General features: G+C 47.8%; 2 protein-coding genes across 2 annotated transcripts in view; one reads left to right on the top strand and one right to left on the bottom strand.

Annotated features, from left to right (window-relative positions):
* Positions 1-19,836, top strand: part of CCNI (cyclin I) — a 33,839-nt gene that overhangs the window by 10,339 nt on the left and 3,664 nt on the right. Inside the window, exons 2-4 of the mRNA XM_054825262.1 lie at positions 6,804-6,960; positions 16,280-16,414; positions 19,688-19,762. Of these exons, the coding sequence (XP_054681237.1) occupies positions 6,847-6,960; positions 16,280-16,414; positions 19,688-19,762 (324 nt within the window). The 5' untranslated portion in view covers positions 6,804-6,846. The remainder of the gene's footprint in view (positions 1-6,803; positions 6,961-16,279; positions 16,415-19,687; positions 19,763-19,836) is intronic.
* The window catches only part of SEPTIN11 (septin 11), a 71,450-nt gene continuing 68,827 nt past the window's right edge, over positions 17,214-19,836 (bottom strand). Inside the window, exon 10 of the mRNA XM_054825258.1 lies at positions 17,214-17,420. Within this exon, the coding sequence (XP_054681233.1) occupies positions 17,267-17,420 (154 nt within the window). The 3' untranslated portion in view covers positions 17,214-17,266. The remainder of the gene's footprint in view (positions 17,421-19,836) is intronic.

Here is a 19,836-nt window from a genome sequence, read left to right on the forward strand (position 1 = left end):
AGATAGCCAAACCCTGGTGTCAATCATGAGGCTTGGGGAATGAAGTTCGGCAGAGATTTCTTAGAGCTGGCCTGCTGTATGGTCCCCGAGGTACAGGAGAGAAAAGGCTGGGCAGCAGGGCTGGATTTTACAAAGCAGTGGCTGCTGTAAAAAAAGAAAGAACGGCTCAGGCTTGTACCTGCAGAAACCCCCTGAGCGACAGCCATCAGCTTTATACCACTGCCATCGCCAGCGGCTCTGTGGCACCCTCCCTCCTATTTAAAAATGCCCTCATCCAGGTCTTTTTTTTTTTTTCCCCCTAAATTATGCCTCCTGTTTCCTTGATGATTTTTTTTGCTACCCTTCGGGAATACCCTGAAGAACCAAAGTTGTTTATGTTTTCTCCCACATTGCTCTACAAATCTAAAAGTTTTTATGGTGCTGTGACAAATTCCACCCGAGCTTTCCTATTTGAACAGGATAGGAACTGAAGATGATGAGGAGTGCACTGATGCGGGACGTGATGCAGCCCTCTGCAGAGGGCTCCTGCTCCTCCTCTGTAGTTGCTAAATAGGCCCTGGGATTTCTCTGTTTCAAAACAGACTTAAAAATCCCTCCCTTCCCTCCCATCAAAACATCGCTCTGCGTTCTCTTTTTGCAGTCGCAGACCCGTGTTTTTAACTGGCAGGTTTCTTTAAAATGTTCGGAAAAATTCTGTCGTTTGGAAAAGCGGCACTAAAATGAGGTCAACTTTATTTGCGCTCCCAGGAAACAATCTGGTTGGAGGAAAAGAAGTGGCGAGCGGGTGATGTACATGAGCCTGCCTGAACGATGCTGCCAAAATATCTCACAGACTTGCCTTTGTAGCAGGTTGTGGGAGTGAGCTCTGCGTGAGTCATACAGACAAATGGCAAGGGCCCTCTTCATTTCCCAGCCTGAATAAAATTACCTCTTTCCGAATTTAGGTCTGTTGGCCGGCTTATACACAGGTCAAATATGCTGCTTGTTAAAGGTGCGATATCGTATGCGTACCTGTGGCGTATTTTATGTTTGATACCGATTTATTTCTGGTGGGGGAACGCATTCTCATTTTCATGTGTATTAGTATTCATGCCGTAGAAGTCAGTTCGTTGCTTCAAATACGCTCGCTTTTTAGATGTTGAAATTTGAAACAATATTCCCAAACATCTTTTTCCCAGCCGTTTAACTTGAAAAAGATCATATATTGTCTCACAACTCTGTCGAGCTATTTCCGCTAACCAGGCTGCAACGTGATTTACTTTCTACAATTCAAACCGGTTGATTTTAACCCACATTGATCCTCTGCTTTTTTACTCGCTAAACCAGGCAAATATTGTTACGTGGCACAGAAATAATGTAAAATTGTAAAAGTAGTTTACGCACACTGCTTTTTTCTTCTCAGATGTAAGCAACACTGCAGGCACTTATCTCTCTGGCATAAATTTCCAGACTGCTTTACTGGTGTGGGGTGAGGAAAGAGTTAAGCTAAGAGAAAGTCTCAGATACTAAAATTAACATCCATCCCACCCCCCCGCCCACAGCTTTGAAATTTCTAATCACAACTCGCAGTTAGATGATTTCTTCTAGCAGTGCAAACTACGTTTTGATCATTTGAAATCACAGATGGCTGGCTGGAGCTCGGAGGAATTCAGTCTCCTTCCTCTCTTCCTTCTGCTTCGCCTTCCTCCCCCGCCCAGAAAAGTCTGTTTTCAGGTCATCTGTAAGATTGTATTATTGCTTGCTACAGCTGAAGCAGATTGGGCTGCTGGTCGCTGAAAATACTTACAAGGTCTGCAGAAATGCATGGGGTGGTAAAGCTCTGTTGGAATCACCCCTCTCATCCAGAATACCCGCCTGGATCTACGTGCAAAATATAGATAGTGGGTTTTAGGCTGTCTCTAGTCCTAGAAATCTTGTTAATTGAAATTATCCATATTTAAACAAAACCAAAAAAAGACAACCCACAATGAAAACAAAAGAGGTTTTTATTATTGCCCTACATGATTTCAGTGATCCTCTTTATAGTGCAGTTGTATTGGCACAGCTGAATTGCAACTGGAGGCAGGGGAAAATCAGGAACTGTGTTATGAGCTTGTTCTGCCGGTGGATAATACCTTCCTGTAACGGCATCTTTTGTCTGCAGGAGGCACTTTTTATTGGCAATGCAAGTGATTACAAAGCTTAAAAAACCCAAACAAACAAACAAAAAAAAACCCCAAACAATTTTGCATCCTACACAAATGCGCACCCCCCCAAACCAAAAAGTGTTTCTGGCTAGGTAGCTGTCTGCCCCAATTACTGCAAACACAAACTGCTTTTGAAAAGCATAGCCTGCAGCACTTAGCAGCGTAAAACTTCTCTAGGGAAACTGAAAGTACCTCTGTAAGTAAAGTTAGCTGTAAACTTAGATCAGAAAGAGAGGTCTTTATGAGCTGGGTTACATGTTATGGACCAAGTCAGGGTATTTTTAATGGATAAGCAGGTGATTTTTAATGCCTCTCACAAGTGAAAACCTCACACCAATATTTTGACTCTCTAATTTCAGAGCAAGATTCAACCTGCAGCCTGTGACCTTGCTCACAGGAGACATCCAAACAAAGCCAATCTGTTGACTTGGCTCACTTCTGTACTAACTTTCCAACTGGTCTTTAAGAAGCGTCAGTGTAGCCAGTTGACCTTCCAGTGAAGATTAAGAAACTTTAAGAACTGTTTGAACAGTGGTTTAAAAACTCCCAATGTGACCACAGGAAAAAAAAAAAACACCAAACCACCACCCTGGAGCTAAAGTTTAATTTTAAATCGGGGAAACAGAAGCGGAAAGCTAGGATGAGTTACTTTACGTTGACCGTCACAGCTTCGGCAGTTCCTGCAGCCGTGGGTCCCTTGGGCTCAGTCGCAGAAAAAAATGCGTGCAAGTTTTTGGCCAGAGCAAATTTTTGGTGCCAGGGTGGGCTCAGCCCTCCTGTCGGCGCTGCTGTTCTCTGCAGCGATGCCTGCTACGTGGACGAGTATCTTTACTGTGGATGGGAGCCTTGATGACCTCTTTCTGCGATGCTCAGGTTTTATCACCTTGATCTGAGCAGAGAGAAGATAGTCCGGTCCCTCCACGGCCTTCACCTGACTTCCATGCGCTGGTTTTCGGAAAGCTGTGCTGGCCGTCCCGTTTCCCATGCTCTCCGAGAAGTGCTGGCTCTGCCGTGGCTCCCTCATGTTTTCTGAAGCGCTGCATACATGTAGAGCATGCTGGCATTTTTTTTTTTTTTTTTAAATGGCATGCATTTATCTGATTAAGAGCTATGTAAATTTAGATGCAAACTCATTTCAGCCCTCAGGGTGCTTGGCGAGTTGCCTGGTGTGCTCTCCGTGCTGGAAAAGTCTGCGCACCACTGTTGCTCCGAGGGAAACTTTCAAGCGCGTCATTCCTCTTCTTTTTTTCCTTGTAAAGGTTATTGTGCCTCAGTCCCCGTTGAATTACCTCCCTAGTTCAGAAAGGAAAGGTTATTTTTTCCCTCTCTTTTCCCCTTGGCAACTCAAGAAGAGTTGCCATCGCTGTTCGCTAAAAACGTCCCTCGCAGGGCCATGGATATTTCAGGGTGCTCCAGGGACGCCCCGGAGCTCTCTGCTGCGGCCACTGACCGGCCATGGCAGTACAGGGACAACCTAAGAAGGAACCGGGGTAACTAAAAGATTTTTCTGGGCCCAGAGGCCTGCGAAACCCATTTGTGTTGTAAACGCGGCGGGAATGTTTGTCAGTCACAACAGAAAAAAAAGGTGCCTGAGGATGCTCGCTGTGGCCTGAAATTTTTCATGTGTTTTCTCCAGTGATTTGAGGGGTGGCTAATTACTCTCTCTTTCCTGCAAAACCAAGAAAGGACCATCAATATTTCATATTAGGAGCCGTGGTCGGCATAAATATAGCTGCTGCTTTTTTTCCGACAAGCGTGCAGCGAGGAGCTGTCGGCGTTCAGCGCTGGTCCCCGGCTTTGGCCTCTCCGCCGCCTTGGGTCTGATCCTAACCTCGCCATGCGTGTATTTCACCTTGTGCAACGCCGAGCTGGCACGCTCCTTTACTCGCCGACTTCTCCAGGTGTCGTCTGAGAGACTGGAGCTGATGCCCTTGGTGGATGGTACTCAGTTAGCGTTACCTGGTACTTAGCAACTGACAATCTGCAGGCTCAGTTAAATAAGAAATACCTTATTAAAAAAAAAATTAAAAAAAAAAAAATCACCCATCTTTTGCTCTGCACAGGCCTGGAGAACCCCCTTTTTTGGGGCTCTTGAGTTGCAAGGTGGGAAGGCTACGGTCCCCGATGCAGGGACATTGTTTTTAGGGTCCCCCAGCTCAACTCCTGTCCGTCTGCTGGACACCCCCCTACATGCCAGAGGGGACAAAATATTTCACCTGCTCCTGCAATTTGAACTGGGTTGTTTTGGGTTTGTTTTTTTTTTTTTTCCATCGGTGCAGGGGTGCAGCCCTCATCACTGCCGTCCTCATTTCCCAGGGCTTTGCACCTCCTTGGGAAGCGCTGATGGCTCGGGAAGTCGTGGGTGATCCGGCCTTTGGGAACCAGCTTGGCCCACGGGGAAACCTGTACTGTCTGATAATGAGGGTAATGAGATGCTAATGAAGCCCCCCCCCCCCCCCCCCCCCCGAGAATCAGCTGGGGGAGGAACGTGCATCCCTGTTTCCCCTTCAGCTTCACCGGTAGCCCCATTTACAGGCCGTCGTCGGGATCACCCCGAGGTTTAAAAAAGAAATGCAAAAAATGAGTAAATGCAGAGAAATAAGCTGTGGTTCAACCGCAGTCCTGTTTAGAGGAACGTAGTTTCGCCTTTTCCCAGGCTGAGACTCCCTCTTGTCAAGCGAGGAACTTTTAATAGGGATTTTTCAGCCCAAAGTGATTTTGAGACACGTTTGAGAGCGTTTTGAGCCCTTTCAGGAATCACGGATCCGAGGTGTTCCCTCCACCCAGAAAATCTGTATAAGGCCCAAATCACCTTAGGCCGTTACGCGGAGAGGCTGGAAACCTTGCATAGGGGTATGCCAAGCCAGTACAGCCTCTCCTTTGTTCGCGGAGAAGCGTTTGTTTTATAAAAATCAAATATAAAAGGGGTTTCTGTTCAGGACTGAGGCGCCTGACATTTATTTGCCACTTAAAACCTGCTTGGCTCTAAGTGGGGCTTGAGTGCGGTTTTGTGCCTCGCGCAGGTTCCCTGTGATTTGCGCCCATTAAAAACTCCTGTAAACTGATAAAGAAACACATTTGTTCTACAGTTTCGCTTAACTCTCTGAAAGCACCCTGAATCTTCATTTGTTCAGAGCTGCTGTTATTATTTATAATAAACTGATTGTTTTCACTGTGAATTTTGTTTTATTTTTTCTGATTCAACGCGTTGCCTTATTTCCTGTAAATCCAGTATAAACTGTTGCATTAACAAGCCAGTCTTTACAAAATAGCCTGGTTAGCGTTTGGCCAATATCCACCTGTGGTGGATTTCACAAGAGCTTACAGAAGGAACTGAAAGTTTAAATAACTTTCCCATGGATTTACCCTTCAGGGCTGAATTGTTTTTGCCTAAGCGATTTAATACTGTCAAGAAATTTGCGTCCAGAGTAATGGCAGGCAGTATTAGACTAATTTGAATAACCTTTTCAGTCAGACCATCCTCTCCATTTGAAGGCAGGTGGTGGAATCTGTTGTCTTTAAAAAAATAATAATTAGAAATCTTGCCTCCGCTTTGGTTTTCATTTCAAATTTACGAGTTTCTTGACACATTGTTACTGCTGAGTGAGGCTGCCCTGGGCCCGGGAGAACCTCCTTTTTCTGTTTTGCCTAGAGCAAAGCGTTTTGCTTTAAATTGCATGCTTTTTGTCATCGCTTCTGCCGGTGGAAGCGGGTGCTTCTGAATACTGTAGGCCTCGCAGAAATTTTCTCCATCACTTCCATGGCTTGTAGTCGATTCATGCTTTGCAAAGGCTGTCACTGGATTTGCCGCTTTTTTTTCCTCCTTTAAAATGCATTTCCTATCTAAAATTAGAGATGTGCCCTAAAGTTTTGTAGATCTAACGTATTTTCAGAGCGATTAGACCCGAGAGGAACCTTCCTGAACTCCCTGGTACATTTGCATTGCACATGAAACAGAAACTGCAAACCGCACTGTGCAGAGAGGGAAAACATTGATCTTTTTGTCGGGCTTCAGCTTGTAAATCATTTAAATTCTGAAACAAGCGGTCCTCTGTTTTGCACAGAACTTCCCGGTGCTGCTGAGGGTACTGGGGTAAGGCTGGCACCAACCAGACTCCAAGGATGGGGTTTTTTTGAAAAACGTTTGAATGTCAATCTTACCTTCCCTTGAAGTCAGAGGTGGACCGGTTTTAACTTCAGCGAGATTTGGGCCCGGGCAGCCAACTTACTGAAATCCCCTTTATATTTGCCATACAGCTCCTCCCTCTTCTCAAGTATTTTTCATAAAACACCCCTACTTTTTAGTGCTGCTGGAGTGGGGGAGGTCTTGCCTGATTGCCTACAGAACAGAGAAGCAGAAAACCTCGGGGAAGTGGCAGGACTTACAGCCCACGTGGGTGCTGGACACCTGTGGACGATTTTGGCCCGGCTTCATCTGAATCTGAACCGACTGGTTTGGGTTTCTTTGGGTAGATTTGCCAAGTACCCGATCACCGTCCATGTTACAGATGAGCCCGTGCCATTTCTTGCAGCTTTAGTCACCTTTGTGCTTTCTTTTGCTCAGTTTACCGGACGGGCACGGCTCACTATTTCACCAGGCTCTCTTTGGTTTTGCAGGTAGCTGTATCCAGCTGGGTGGCAGGTGGATCCAAGGGTTACCATGAAGTTTTCAGGACCCCTGGAGAGCCAGAGGTTGTCTCTCCTTCTGGAGACGGCAATCTCTAGGGAAGCTCAAATGTGGAAAGCACATGTGCCGAAAATTCAGCCCAATCAGGTAATGTCTCTTCTTTGCATCGGTCATCTTAGTAAAGGCATGAGACTATCCTCTGGTGTGTTTTTTTTTTTTTACGTGAACGACTGAAGCTGTTGCACGAGGAGTTACCTTCTGCTTGAGACCTGGAAAATTAGCCTCTGAAGTAAGCGATTACTTTTTCATTTGAGGGACATACCTGCAGTCAGGGGTACGAACACGCTGTACAGCATGCAATGTTGGATCTCTGCTGTTGCTTGTGAAAGCACGTACGTATATTGTCTTAATTAAATTCATTTTACAAATTGTGTGGATAATTAAGGCACATTTCTAGAGGGCACCAACTCTGCAACAGTTCCTAAAAGCAGCTTCATTTTCTTGGACTACGTTCACTAGTAACAGCGTTGAAATGCTGGTTGCTGTCCACACGAAGTGACGTCTTCTCACAGGAACCCTTACCACTAGCTTAGCTCGGGCCTCCCCCTGAAACAGCGTATTCACAGCGAAACCCTGACTTTGCTGCCTTTTCTCATTCTGAGCCAGATTCTTCCCTAGCGTAAATCAGCCTAGTTCTGCAGGGTAGGCTGCAGCTGTATCAGCTGAAGGCAGATGAGGATCTGACTTAGTAAGGCATGGTCTGCTTCCGGAAGAACCCCACTGACTGTAATAGCACTATTTATGGAGCAGGGGGCAAGCTCGTGTGGAGGGAAGCAGAGCCAGGCGCTGGCCTGTTCCAGTGAGGAACGTTCTCATAGGACTGGAGGAAGATTCAGGGTGGAAGGGACCGCAGGGGGTCCGTAGTCCAACCTCCTGCTCAAGTTTTGCAGCAGGGCCAGCTGGGAGGCTGGACCGGGCCGCTCATGGCCTTACCGAGCCCAATTTGCATTTGTGCTCCTGGCGGAGGAGGCGACTTGCCACCACGTGCGCTCAAAAATGCCTGCGAGGTCCACAAAGTTTTGTTTACAACAAGATGTGAAACATTGTCATGGAGTTTCTGGTACTTTGTCGCTGGGTTCGTCAGAAATAACCACGCTAATGGGCTCAGATCAGCCTTGCTGTTCTTGATTCTTATAAAACGTTCGCTGTTGTCAAAGCTGATCAGTGTGGTGTTTGTTTTTTCTGTCTGGCGAACAAGAAACTGCTGTTGTTGTGTAGGAACAAATACGTTTTCAAAGGGCTCGGTGTTAGTTTTGTTACGCCACATTTAGGTTTCCAGATAAGCGACCCGGTTGTCAGAGGTGTTGAGTGCATTGTAGCTGTGGCTGTCTTCTGGCACGTACAATTTAAGACCCTAGTTTCTGGTAAACCAGCCTGTTATTCCATGCTGGCAGTGTTCCCGGGGTGAGTGATTATAATATAGGGAGATAAGATTACGGTATAACAAGATAAGTTAGGGACTCAGAGAGTGTAACCAAACCAGATTCTTGCGTGAAGATCTCACAGGGACGAGGCGCTTCCATTTTTGCCTTGGTGACGTTGATTCTGGTGGCTCAGAAACCACTGCCTGCATTAGCCAGCCTTCCCAGCAATCCTCCCTCGCAGGGTTGCGTTGTCGCCCTTTGAAGATGAGGTTCCCCGCCTGTGCCACGTTCGAGTTGTCGCTGTAGCGGAAGGACTGACCTCAGCCCTGTCTTGGCGAAGAGCCATCGTCTTGCTGCCGGGGACCTTGAAGGGGTCTTAACGTCGCCGCGGTTGAGGTGTTAGCACCTCGCAAAGCGGTGTCCTCGATGGTAAATACTCAGAGAAGTGAACGGGACTTCGGGCCGTCTGCCGAATACGAAACCGGGGAGGCAGCCCTGTTGCCTGCTGTGAAAAGTCAGAGTAGGATCAAGTATGGAAACAGCCTGATGGGTAAAGCCACAGTAAAGTTTGTGCTCGATGGCAGAGTCTCAGGTCTGGCCTGGACGAACACCAGGTTTGTCCTTTTCGTCTGCAGTTGTGCCATGACGATGAAGGATCTCTTCCCCCTCCTCCTCCTCCCCTGCGCTTTGGCAATATCGCTGAGGTCCGTGCTTGGGAGTGGTTCCTGGCCCTCTGTGCTTGTCACCCCAGGGTTTCTACTCCCGAACTTCCACCCCCAAAACTCTGTTGGTTTTGTAACCTTTTTCTTTATATTTTCCTACGTGTCAGTTCAGACATTGACTTAATCAGCTAGAGTGCCATACTGTTAAATGTTTTCTAGCAGTAAATAATCATTAAATTGGATTGAAATCTCTGCGTGCATATGTGTAAAATGTATGAAGGTCAGATTTAAAAAGAGAACATAAACACAGCTGTGTGCTCTGGGGAGATCCTGACTTGCAATGCCACGGTGCAGCTGAAAACCCTCTACCTGTAGTCACGTATTTCTCTCCGTTCCTACGGTTCGTGACACCCGCCTTTTCAAACCGTCACGTGTTCCTCCACTTCTGCAGCGTTCCTTTTGGCGACGTTGCAGTCACGGACGTTCAGGGTGAATTATCCTATTTTCTGTAATATGTGGAAGAAGGTCATATTCCCTAACACATTCTGAAAACAGCTGCAGTAGCCTGAAAACCTCTCTTGTATGAAGCTGTTGTTTATTTCCCATGACAGTCAGGAAATCTGCATCCTTCTGTGTATCAGATCTGGCAACCCGAAGCGTGTGTAACTTTCCATTCCTTGCTACGGAGGTGGGCTGGCTACAGAAAGGGTTTTAATAAAGTCATCTGGTTTGCAAATGAGAAAATGCAAGTGCGTCCACACAAATCTAATGAACAGATTGGAGGTACACCATAACTATTTTTCAGGAGTAAACTTTCAGTTTTGACTCTTTAGGAGACATTTTTGGTTCTAATGTTTAAAACCGGAACAAACTCAGTTTCTAAATATATGTCAGAGTTGAAATCTTTGAAAGGAAGAAAGAGACTCATAGTTAGAGAAAGAGGAAGACTTTACATTTGTAGTATTGGGGACTTTGGGCCTGATAGTGTCTGTGATTTTTCTGTTTCATTTTTACTTTTTGTCCGCAAACTCCTATTTCCTACTGGCATGTATATTTCTTTTAGTTTCCCTCCTTGAAATGTAGGCCACTGGCTCTGGGTATTTGCAATATATCAAAGCCAGATGTCACAGGGGCTTTTCAGCCTGAAAAAAATAGGTGGGCTGAGTCTGGAACTCTCCTAGTGCTTCTGAATGTGTTCGGTGGTTTTTTTCCTTCTTCTTCCCCCCACCCCGCCCCTTGGGTTATACAATATGCAGATGACATTCAGAAGTTTACACGTGATTACGGCTTGAGAAATCAAGCAGTAAAGACTGGTCAAAGGTTGATTTTTTGCATGTTACCATGTAACTTTGCAGCAGAGAGGTGTGTAAGCCAAGATTTTTGTTTTTATTTTTTTATAGAAACAGAGTATCACTTCTGTCATTTCTCCTTTCTTGCCTGTTCTGGCTCTTTCTTTCTGTCTTCTCATTTGATCTCTGTACCTCTTGAAGAATCAGGACAACTCAGTTTATTTCCACTTTTTCCACTCTCACCACATGACCTTGGGTCAGTCTTTTAACCTTCCGGTGCCTGTTTGAACCCGCAGGCGAATCGGCGTCTGACTTAGCAATTTAGTCAAACATTGTGAGGTTAACGCATCCAGCCTTTGCGCTTTGCCGAGCGTTAACCTCTCTCCCCAGCCCTTGCGCACGTTACCGTGCAGCTGGCAGAGGCCGTGCTGCTTGAGCTCTCCGCTGCGCCGCTACACCACAGGCAAACCCTGCAAAACGCCGCTTCTGAAAGGTGTCGGGAGAGCACCTCTAATTCCCACCTGGTACAAGTGAGAATCAACCCACTGGGCATTAGTTGGGGGTCGCTCTGGTGTAAAACAAGCTCCTGAGACCCAAGGAAGGACCAATTTGGCTGCAGTGTTGACAGCTGCCCTTTTCAGAAGCCTCCCAGTCCTGATGCAGGTCACCTCCTTTCTCCCCGAGGAGCCCGCAGCAGGACTAGGCAGAAAGAAATAGGGGAAAGAGCAAAACATCTCTCTCCAGACACTAAAGAAAAAAAATGATCAGGTAAGGTGTTTTTCCTAGATTAGGCAGCCATAAAATTGAGTCATGTTTGAGTTCACAGATAATTTTCTTTTTAGACTGCATTTTTCCCAAAAGTCTCAAGGTATCTTTAGAGATAATTTGCACTGTGCTTGCACTCTGGAGCCTGAGTCACGGCCTCCGGCCCTCCTGCCGCTCGCAGCGAGCGTGCAGCGAGCCCCGCGGCAGGGGTGCCGGGTCAGGGACGGGGACAAGGCGATTTGGCTGTCGGTAAAAGGGAGGCAGAACAACAGCTCTGTGTGCCTCTCACCATCGCCAGGGCCTCACAGACAGCTGTCTGACAGAGTGCCTAAGAAACGGGGTTTGGGGCACTGATTTGGGAATCGGACAAATAAGATAATAACCATCACAGATGCTGGAGGCCTCGGGTCTGCGTGTTTTGTGCTGTACTCCCTCCCTTGGGCAGAATTATTGACCTCTGCGATTGCTCGCTTTGGAGGCGTAAAATGACAGGCACGGGTGCGTGTGGCGCTGCCCTTTCGTTACTCGGTACAGTCACCTGCGGTCCCGGCGTGTTGACTGGCCTCGTGTCGTGTTACGTAAAATACCTGTCGGGAATCCTTCACAGAAGCTTCCTGTTTGCTGACAGCATTTGAAGGCATGTTCATCGATAGAGCGACAGGATATTTCTTGATAAGGAATCGAGCAAATAATGGCAGGAAGCAGGTCGATGTGATGTACCCTTGCTTTACGCAAGGAAGAGAGAGTAAGTTGACATCCCTCTGCTTCCCCATTTGTGTCCCAAACACATGCTGTTAGCTCTGTGGTCCTGCAAGGTGGCTTATTTGTGTTCATGCTGAAACAAAACTCATGGGTTCGCGCACACTGTCGTGCTCTGAAAAGGTGGGAATTAGCGTCACGTCTTGCACTTGGACAAGAAGCTACGGGTCTGCCGCTCACACGTGGGTTTGGAATAGCTTCACTAGATTTGCACATCTGGCAGGCCGGTTGTGCTCCTCGAGTATCACGTTTGGTGCTGGTACCGGCAGGGCTCGTTGCGTGCACGATTCCCTTCGTTGCTCCCGCCGCTCCTCCCATAGATGGAGGGGTTTGTGCGCTCCGCAGGTGGAAGACGGGAAAAGAGCTGCGGAAACTTGTCTGTTGTTTTATGGAGGTACCAAGCAGGACTAAGCAGGACGGAGACGGAGGAAAGGAGCAGTGGTTGGCCTTGAACTCTGCAGGAGCATTCAGCCTGCCCCGTTACACGTCAGTGTCGGTCCCAAACGCAGAGTAGACGAAGAGATAGCTGTGAGCAAACGGCTGAAAGCGCGCAGAGCAGTTTGTGAAGGTTACTCTAAGGCAGCGCGGCAGCAGTACCGTGTCTCTTCACTCTCAGTAAAAAGCTGTCGGGCGCTTTTGCAAGAGTCCCGCCTGTGCTCCGAGGGGTGTTCCCTGCATAGCAGAACAGGTCTGAAATCCCTCCTGCTTCATGCAGCTGCCCGCTGGCTTCCTGCTGCGGGCCAGCCAAGCGGCGCCTCCTGCAAATACCTGCACGGGCACCAGTCCAGAGACAGGCGCTCCGGCACCTGCACGGGCTGCTGGGGGGGGGGGGGGCGGGTAACACGGTCCCCCCTGCAGCAGTGGGGGTCCCGGGCACCCGCAGTGGCACACAGCGAGCAGGGCTGTGGCTGTCAGTCGCCAGGTCCTGGTGGTGATGGTGATGAAGAGGTGGGAGCGCTGTCGCTTTTTTGATGGCAGGAGTCATGCGCAGGTCTGCTAACCCTCGGTGTCCGGACAGGCAACGCGGTCTGTAGGTCGGGCCTTGCTCTGATCTGGCCTCCCCTCCAAAAAAAAACAACAGGGGAGGGGAAGCGCCAGCCAGAGGAGATGGACTTAGGTCTGTCTCGGAGTAACCTGCTGCCGTGTGAAACGGAGCCTGCCCTTGCTGGGCTTGGGTTACTTTCCCCTAATTAAAGCCGTCATGCTTAGGCTATCATTCTCTTCCACCCCGGGGTTAAGTTCTGCACGGTGGATTTGTGGCCACAAAACAAGGAGCTGGCCGCACACAGACGGTGAGTCTATGGGAAAGTACCTCCACACCAAAGAGGAACTTCTGCTTTCCAGCCCAAAGGGACTTTTTTACTTTCAGCCACTGTCATGTCTTGGGTTTGCTTTTAATTTTATATAACTAAGGAACAGTGACCTCGCTGCTTAATTAATTTCACAGCACTGCATTTCTTTTTTTTGTTACTGGGATGACACGGGTACACCTTTGAGGGAGAGGGATAAAGACCGATATGTTCGTGGGGGAAGCTCCTTGCCCTGCTTGGAAGAAGCAGCAGGGTTCCAGGTGCGGTGGGACCAATTCCTATTCCTTCTGCCTGCCTCTTAAAATGGTCCCTAACGAACTTCCCTAGTGCTGATGGGAGGAGGTTTAAATTCCCCTGGTCTTTCTGCACGAGGGAATTCTCTCCCTCCCCTTGTGCTCCTTTATGTGCAGTTACAGACTGGAGTAGACAAACTTTTTGTAGGATTGATGTTATTGCAGAAAAGAGACTGAGATTTACCTCCTTTGGTTCTCCAGACAGTTCTTTAGAAGCCAGATTTTATTTTGAAGCTTTTCTGCTGCTGTGCACATACCCAGATGTGAGTTCACTTTGCAGTTGTTCCTTCATATTAAAGGCACACACTGCTCTGTGTGGGGGCTGGCTTTTGTTTTATCTCTTGCTTAGGTACGCTGTTGTTTTTCAGTGGTTTAAACACGGTTTCTTTTTCTCATGGAAAAAACAGCTGTGACCAGGGAGCGAGCGTGCAGTTGGTAGTCTTTATGGTAGGGCCTCGGCATTTAAAGCTAACTGCCGAGTCCGACATTTTGCCTTGTGGCCTCACGCTGCCCAGGAAGGGTGAGAACCTGTAAGGACAGATCTTGGGAGGGCTGAAGGCTGAGAAGCAGCATGGGAGGACAATCTTACCCTTCCCACCCATGCTGTTTTTAGGACGAGGCCTAACCTTTTGCGTTGGCAGGCACAGGGCAAACAGCGCTGAGCCAGGACAGATGCCGCCAGGAGCTGTTGAAGCTGATGCCCATTTCTGCCGGGATTGAGCAGGAACGCGATTTGTCAGGAATGGAAGGGAAAAAAATCCCCCCGCCCTGCACCGCGGAGACACGGATGGCTCTGCCTCCCCAGCGAGGAGGCCATTTCGCCCCCTCCTCTCCAGCAGAGGGATCGCAGGAGGGAACGCAGGGACACGGAGGCTGCTGCCCTGTTGACGCAGCTTCCCCCTTGCCCAAGCCAGTTGCCCCTGGCTTCACAGGTGAAGCTGCTGCTTTACCAGGGCAGTGATTTAAGAGACAGAGGCAGGTTTTTAAAGTCAAGTTTATTTTGTTGGACAGGGTGGTTTCAGGTTGGCTTTTAGCAGGTACGCACAGAGCTTACCTGCTGGATTCACCCAGATACTGCATTTCCCAAATAATCCTGTGAGCTGCTTGAAACCTTTTAAGCTCACAGTATTGTCCAAACGTGGCTGTGGGTATAAGCCCTTTTCCAGGGCTTCTCCTTTCATTCAAAAATAGGTGCAATGAATAAAGCAGTAAGGAATTTCATCTTAACTATCACTCCTCCCTTTTCTGCTTGTTTTAGGTTCAGCAGTGCAGGGTTCGCTTTGCTACAGGAGAAGTATGGTCTATAAGGACAGACAGTAATTAACACAGCGTTGCCTATTTTTGTCCCCAGATACATTCTAGTCCCTAGCCTGCTGTCCAAAAGATGTTTTTAGCAGAGTGTTTAATAAATGTGTTACTGCTCTGTGGTGCGTTCGTTGTACTCCCAGCACGGGTCGAACTAGCATTTCTGGAATGAGTGCGAGGTGGTGCTCAGATTTCACCCTTAAATTGCAATAACAATTTTAGAAAAAATCATTTTTTCTTGGAATAGAGAGAACCTAATTTTCTCTTCTCTCCTGAAAAATGGTAGGTGCTTTTTAAAAAGCCACGCTGTAGTTAAGTGGCACGCAGAGGTCCTAGCTGAGACCAGAGGCCCACCTTGAGCAGGCACGGTCCTGCTGACGCCATCGCGCCGTCGGGGCTTCAGGAGAGAAAACAAGGCAGGACTTTGTTCGTCTCAGGAGTGCACCTGATTCAGCACTGAAGGCACGTTTTGCAGGCAGAGGTAGTATCATTTTATGAGCCCAGCCCGTACAGCTGGAAGAAACAGCTTTAGATTGCACAACGCCGTGTCTTAGACTAGATCCCTGCTATGGTAGCACCGTTGATGTTGGACTTTTTCTAAGGGAATCGGGCGACCAGATTTTGGCGAGATGCGTGCGTGTGAGCAGTAGGCAGTGATGCTGCTTTGTGCAAGCCCCTAGTTTTCTTTTTGACAGTAACTGGGCAGCCGCCAGCATTTCCTTCCTCTTCCTTCTCTTAACCCAGCTCAGCAGCGAGCACAAGCACCCTGGGCACAGGAGCAGACATTTGTTTGATTTCACTTTTCACTTCTGGACACATCCTTGCTCATCACCCCAAATAATCCCTGTTCAAAGTGAGACCAGACATTTACTTGGTTGAATTGAAAGGCTCTAGACAAGCTGTAAATACTTTAAGATTTTATGTCAATGACTGATCTGTGTTTGTGGTTGAAATGCAGCTGTTGTCCAAACAGATCAATGGTGGTGACTTGGGCCAAAAAATTTAAAAAAACCAAAACATTAAGCCTGACTTTTTTTAGGTGAAAAAAGTCCTGCCTTCCCCATTTCACCATTAGCTGTACTGCTAAAGGTCTGTTGTAAATTGTTTGGAAGTTCCTTTTTTTAACATATATGAGCTAAAAATATCCCTATAATTTGAAGGAAGAATAAACCTTTCCTCTCAAAACACGAACTCCCTCCCCTCTCGTGTTCATCAGGAGCTGCGCACCCGCCTGGCTCCCACAGCACGTCTGGTTTTCTCCAGGCTGGGCATATTTGTGCATCTGCGTGGCTCTAAGGAGGTTAAAAAAAAAAACAACCCACCACAATACATCTCTTAGAGCTAAGCTGGAGAATGCGCTGTCCGTACTTGAGAAACAACAACACGTCCTTCCTCTTTTCCCCAGTGCACAGTGAAATTTCTGAGTGATAAACTGAGCAACTGAGGTTACTGCAAGGAAAGTTGTCTTTTCCAGGGCAGATTGCTTGGGATGGGTAAGTAACCACACCAACAAAGTGGTGATTCAGGCGGGCTCGAGGCCCTCCATTTCCAAAGGAGGCTTTGTTTCTGTGCTGAATAACTCCTGCAGAGGTAAAACGTTTGGTCTTTTCTGACTAGCTCAGCCTGTGTGTAAGAATAGTTTGTTTTTCTCTCCAACAGGATGCAGCCATTTCTCCAAAGCAGAGGGATGAGGTCATTCAGTGGCTGGCCAAGCTCAAATACCAGTTCCACCTTTATCCAGAAACGCTCGCCCTGGCCATCAGCCTTTTGGACAGGTTTTTAGCTGCAGTGAAGGTAAATATTTGCAGATCTGTAAACAAATAGATTTATCCCATCCACTCGGCTCTTTCTGTGTACAGTCCGAGTGGTGTGGCCATACAGAAACGCTTACTTCCCTCCTCTGCTCTCGCACCCTCTTCCTTTCTCACACATCTATAGGCTGTTACCTGCAGTACTCCAACAGTCTAATTTCGGGTTGTGGAACTGGCAGCACGCACTGCCACCGGGAACTTGTGGAGGCAGATTTTTTCTGCAGTCATTTCTCACCCAGTGGAAGTAGCCATTGCTTTAATGCAAGCATGGAGTTCCTGGGGAACTGACCCTGTGCTTATACCTGCCAAGAATATTCTCCCTCTTTCCTCTGTTCCGCCCCTTTCCTCCTCCACGTAATGCAGCTCGTTAGTTTAAATGTATATTAACCTCAGAGAAAAGCAGCACCCTTCCTCTTCAGACCTGGTTGGAAAGTTGAATTTGCCTCAGCACAGTACCTGTTCCCGTAAGCCATCCGAAAAAAAGAACAAGTCTCTACCTTAACCTAAATTGACTCAAAGCTAAAGGAAAAATGCAGTTAGAAACCTAGGCCCACTACCCTCTGGCAGACAAGTGAGGGAAAGTCCTGGCTCACCTCTTAATTTTGCTGGTGTTTTAACTGCATTTGATCTCATTTGTACCACCTAGAATTGCTGTGAGTACCTGCTAGCAGGAGGAAACAACTGTTTGAGGACAGCTTTAGGCCTGGCAAGCGTGCTAGTGCAGGGAAATGAGAAAAAAAAAAATAAAATGGGGGAAGATACAGCCAGAGGGGATTGCTTTTGGGGGGAGTAGTTCACTACTAACCTGCTAGCTCGCTACTCACAGTCTGGCAGTCTAAGAGCTTAACTCTGATGTCAAGTCAGGCAGATGTGAAGGAGAGAGGTAAGCAAGCAAGGCCATCAAAGTGACAGGCTGTCCACTCTGCTGTACGGAACAGAGCAGGGAATACGTGCATCCATTTGGTTTTAAGGCTGTTAAGTCACAGAAACTGTGTAAGAAAGAGAAGGTAAAAATCAGCATTTGGGATCTGCTCCTCTTCTGTCCCTGTACATCTGCCACGGACGCAAGGTAGATGTGCTGTGCTTGGGCCGCGGTTTGCACCCACACAAACGGCTGAACAAACTGTGGGTCAACCCAAAATCCCTGGCCTTGAGTTGTGAAGCCAGGCTGTGGGCAGCCTTATCTCCGACCGTATTATTTGCTCAGTTCCATTCCGTGCTCGGCAAACCTGCAGTCTCATCCGCACGTGTGTCTCATGTCATCACCAACGGTTAGGTAAGCAATATGGCTGAGATCTAAGCAGAAGAATGTATTCTCAGCCTGTGCACTTACATTTCAAAGTGACATCATCCATTAAGCTAGCCTTTAAATATTAATAAATATTGATAATGTTTTCATTACAAGCCATGGAAGTTTTTATGCTTGAGGAGATCTTAAAAGTAGCTGATTTACTGAAACACTGAGATGGGAAATAGATTTAAAACCCTCAATAGCTAATGCCCTCAAGTACAGTTTTTCTTACAGTAATTTGCAGCAGCCAAGGAGTCTGCAAAGAAAGTATGAGAATGAGTAAGGAGTCCAGTGCGTGCTTCAGGCAGCAAGCAGGAACGCGGAAAGGCGTTTTGTCTGGGTGAGCGTTGTTCAAAGAGCTCAGGGCTTTGCGCTGCCTTCCCCCGTTCTCCTCTCCCATCAAGCCGTCATTCCTCTGATGTAGCTTAACTCCCGGGTTTTTTTACCAGGCGCTACCCTGCTTTTTTTTACCCGCTTTTCCTGAATGCGACGCAGAAGGCGTCCATCTTTGCTGTACGTTGTTGTGTGCTAACTTGATGGTTTTCTTTGAGACTGCCTGCGTGGTCAAGAACAAGTTCCAGTCTTGCGCTAAGGGAGTTTATTCTCTTTGCTTTCAGTGACACCTGAATGCCCAAGCAGATGCGTGCACACGCACCCCCACCCCCAAGTGTGGATCCTCTACACGTATTGAAGCTTAAATGGCACTAGAAAGCCAAAGCTCTTAGGCATAGCGTGGTCCTTTTTAGGTAACCAAGGCTGAACGTAGGTAAAGATTTTCAATTTGGGCACAATCCTCTGCTCTTCTCTTGTTGCTTTCTGGAAATTGTTCTGGATTTCTTGACAGCTCATTGCTCGAGTGTAACATAAAGCATCTCGCCCTTCAACCAGCCCATAGGTCTGTTGCATCTGCTAAATTTTACCTAGCAAGAATGAATCAGGCCAACAGTTCAGGTTTCAAGTGGACTTTGACATTCGTGGAGGATTTTGACTTACCTTGGCTTTCAGCATCTCCTAACGCGGGCGGAGGAGGACCAGTTGCTGTGGGAGGCAGGGGCATGGCTCTGCAGCTGTCCGCTCGCTGGGCTGTGACAGGGTTTGGAAACAGCGCCTCTGCATTTCCTAGCCCCCGGCCACTCAGGAGCGGCCGGACACACCCTCTGTTTTTTACGCTGACGTTGGCAGTGAAATCCTTTGTCACACGGTCAAATTGACAAAGATTGCCACAAAACACTCCAGCAGATGTGCTGTATTGAGAGCCTCTGCTTCGTCTGGTCCCTCACAAGGACTACCTGAACACTTAGAGCCCGTGCCTCCTGCTTCCCCCCTCACCAAGGAGGTTTTGATGCACGTGAAAAAAAACCACCCTTTCCCCACCAAATTTCACTTACCTTGCCTAAACCTACTCATTGTAGAAGGGACCGGCTCTCCCTTGATAATCCCTGGGCCACAGTTTTGAGAACTGCAGTACGAAATTATACGAGTGGTGATTTTCATGGGTGTTTTATAGTTCCCTAGGCAAGGACAGCATTTCTAAATCCTCCTCTTGTCCTTCCTGTGCTGGGTCTGACCCCCAGCAGCACTAACAGCAGAGCTCTGCTGAAGCAGGTGGAGTGGCAGTGGGTTTTTTTGCCAGGTGACAATCTGGCCATTCTGATTTTCTCCTTCCTATTTCTACTGCTCTGCCTAAGAAATGAGCTCTTTCCACTCCAGCGCTGTACATCAGCGGGTGCCAATTACCATCACGGGGCTGGCAGACTGCTGTTCTGCCTTACGTCATGGAGTATGGATTTTTGCTCGGCACGGCTTGCCACCGCCGTGGCGTAGTTGGAGGTCAGCCCGCTGCTCCAGAACGTGTTGCAGGGGCAGCTGAGACCCCGGGGCTCAGGATGTCTGAGACCAGAAAGGATTATATGTAATTTTTGCATGACATGGACACAGAGGCTTCTCTGCTTTTCTGTACCACAGGCCCGTCCAAAGTACTTGAACTGTATTGCAATCAGCTGCTTCTTCCTTGCTGCAAAGACCATCGAGGAAGATGAGGTATTTTTTTTGTTCTTCCTACCTTCGCGTTGCCTGAATACGTACTCTTCCAGTCCTGCCTTTGCTTGCACACG

The sequence above is a fragment of the Grus americana genome, chromosome 4, assembly GCF_028858705.1.
Source record: "Grus americana isolate bGruAme1 chromosome 4, bGruAme1.mat, whole genome shotgun sequence".
Taxonomy (NCBI): domain Eukaryota; kingdom Metazoa; phylum Chordata; class Aves; order Gruiformes; family Gruidae; genus Grus; species Grus americana.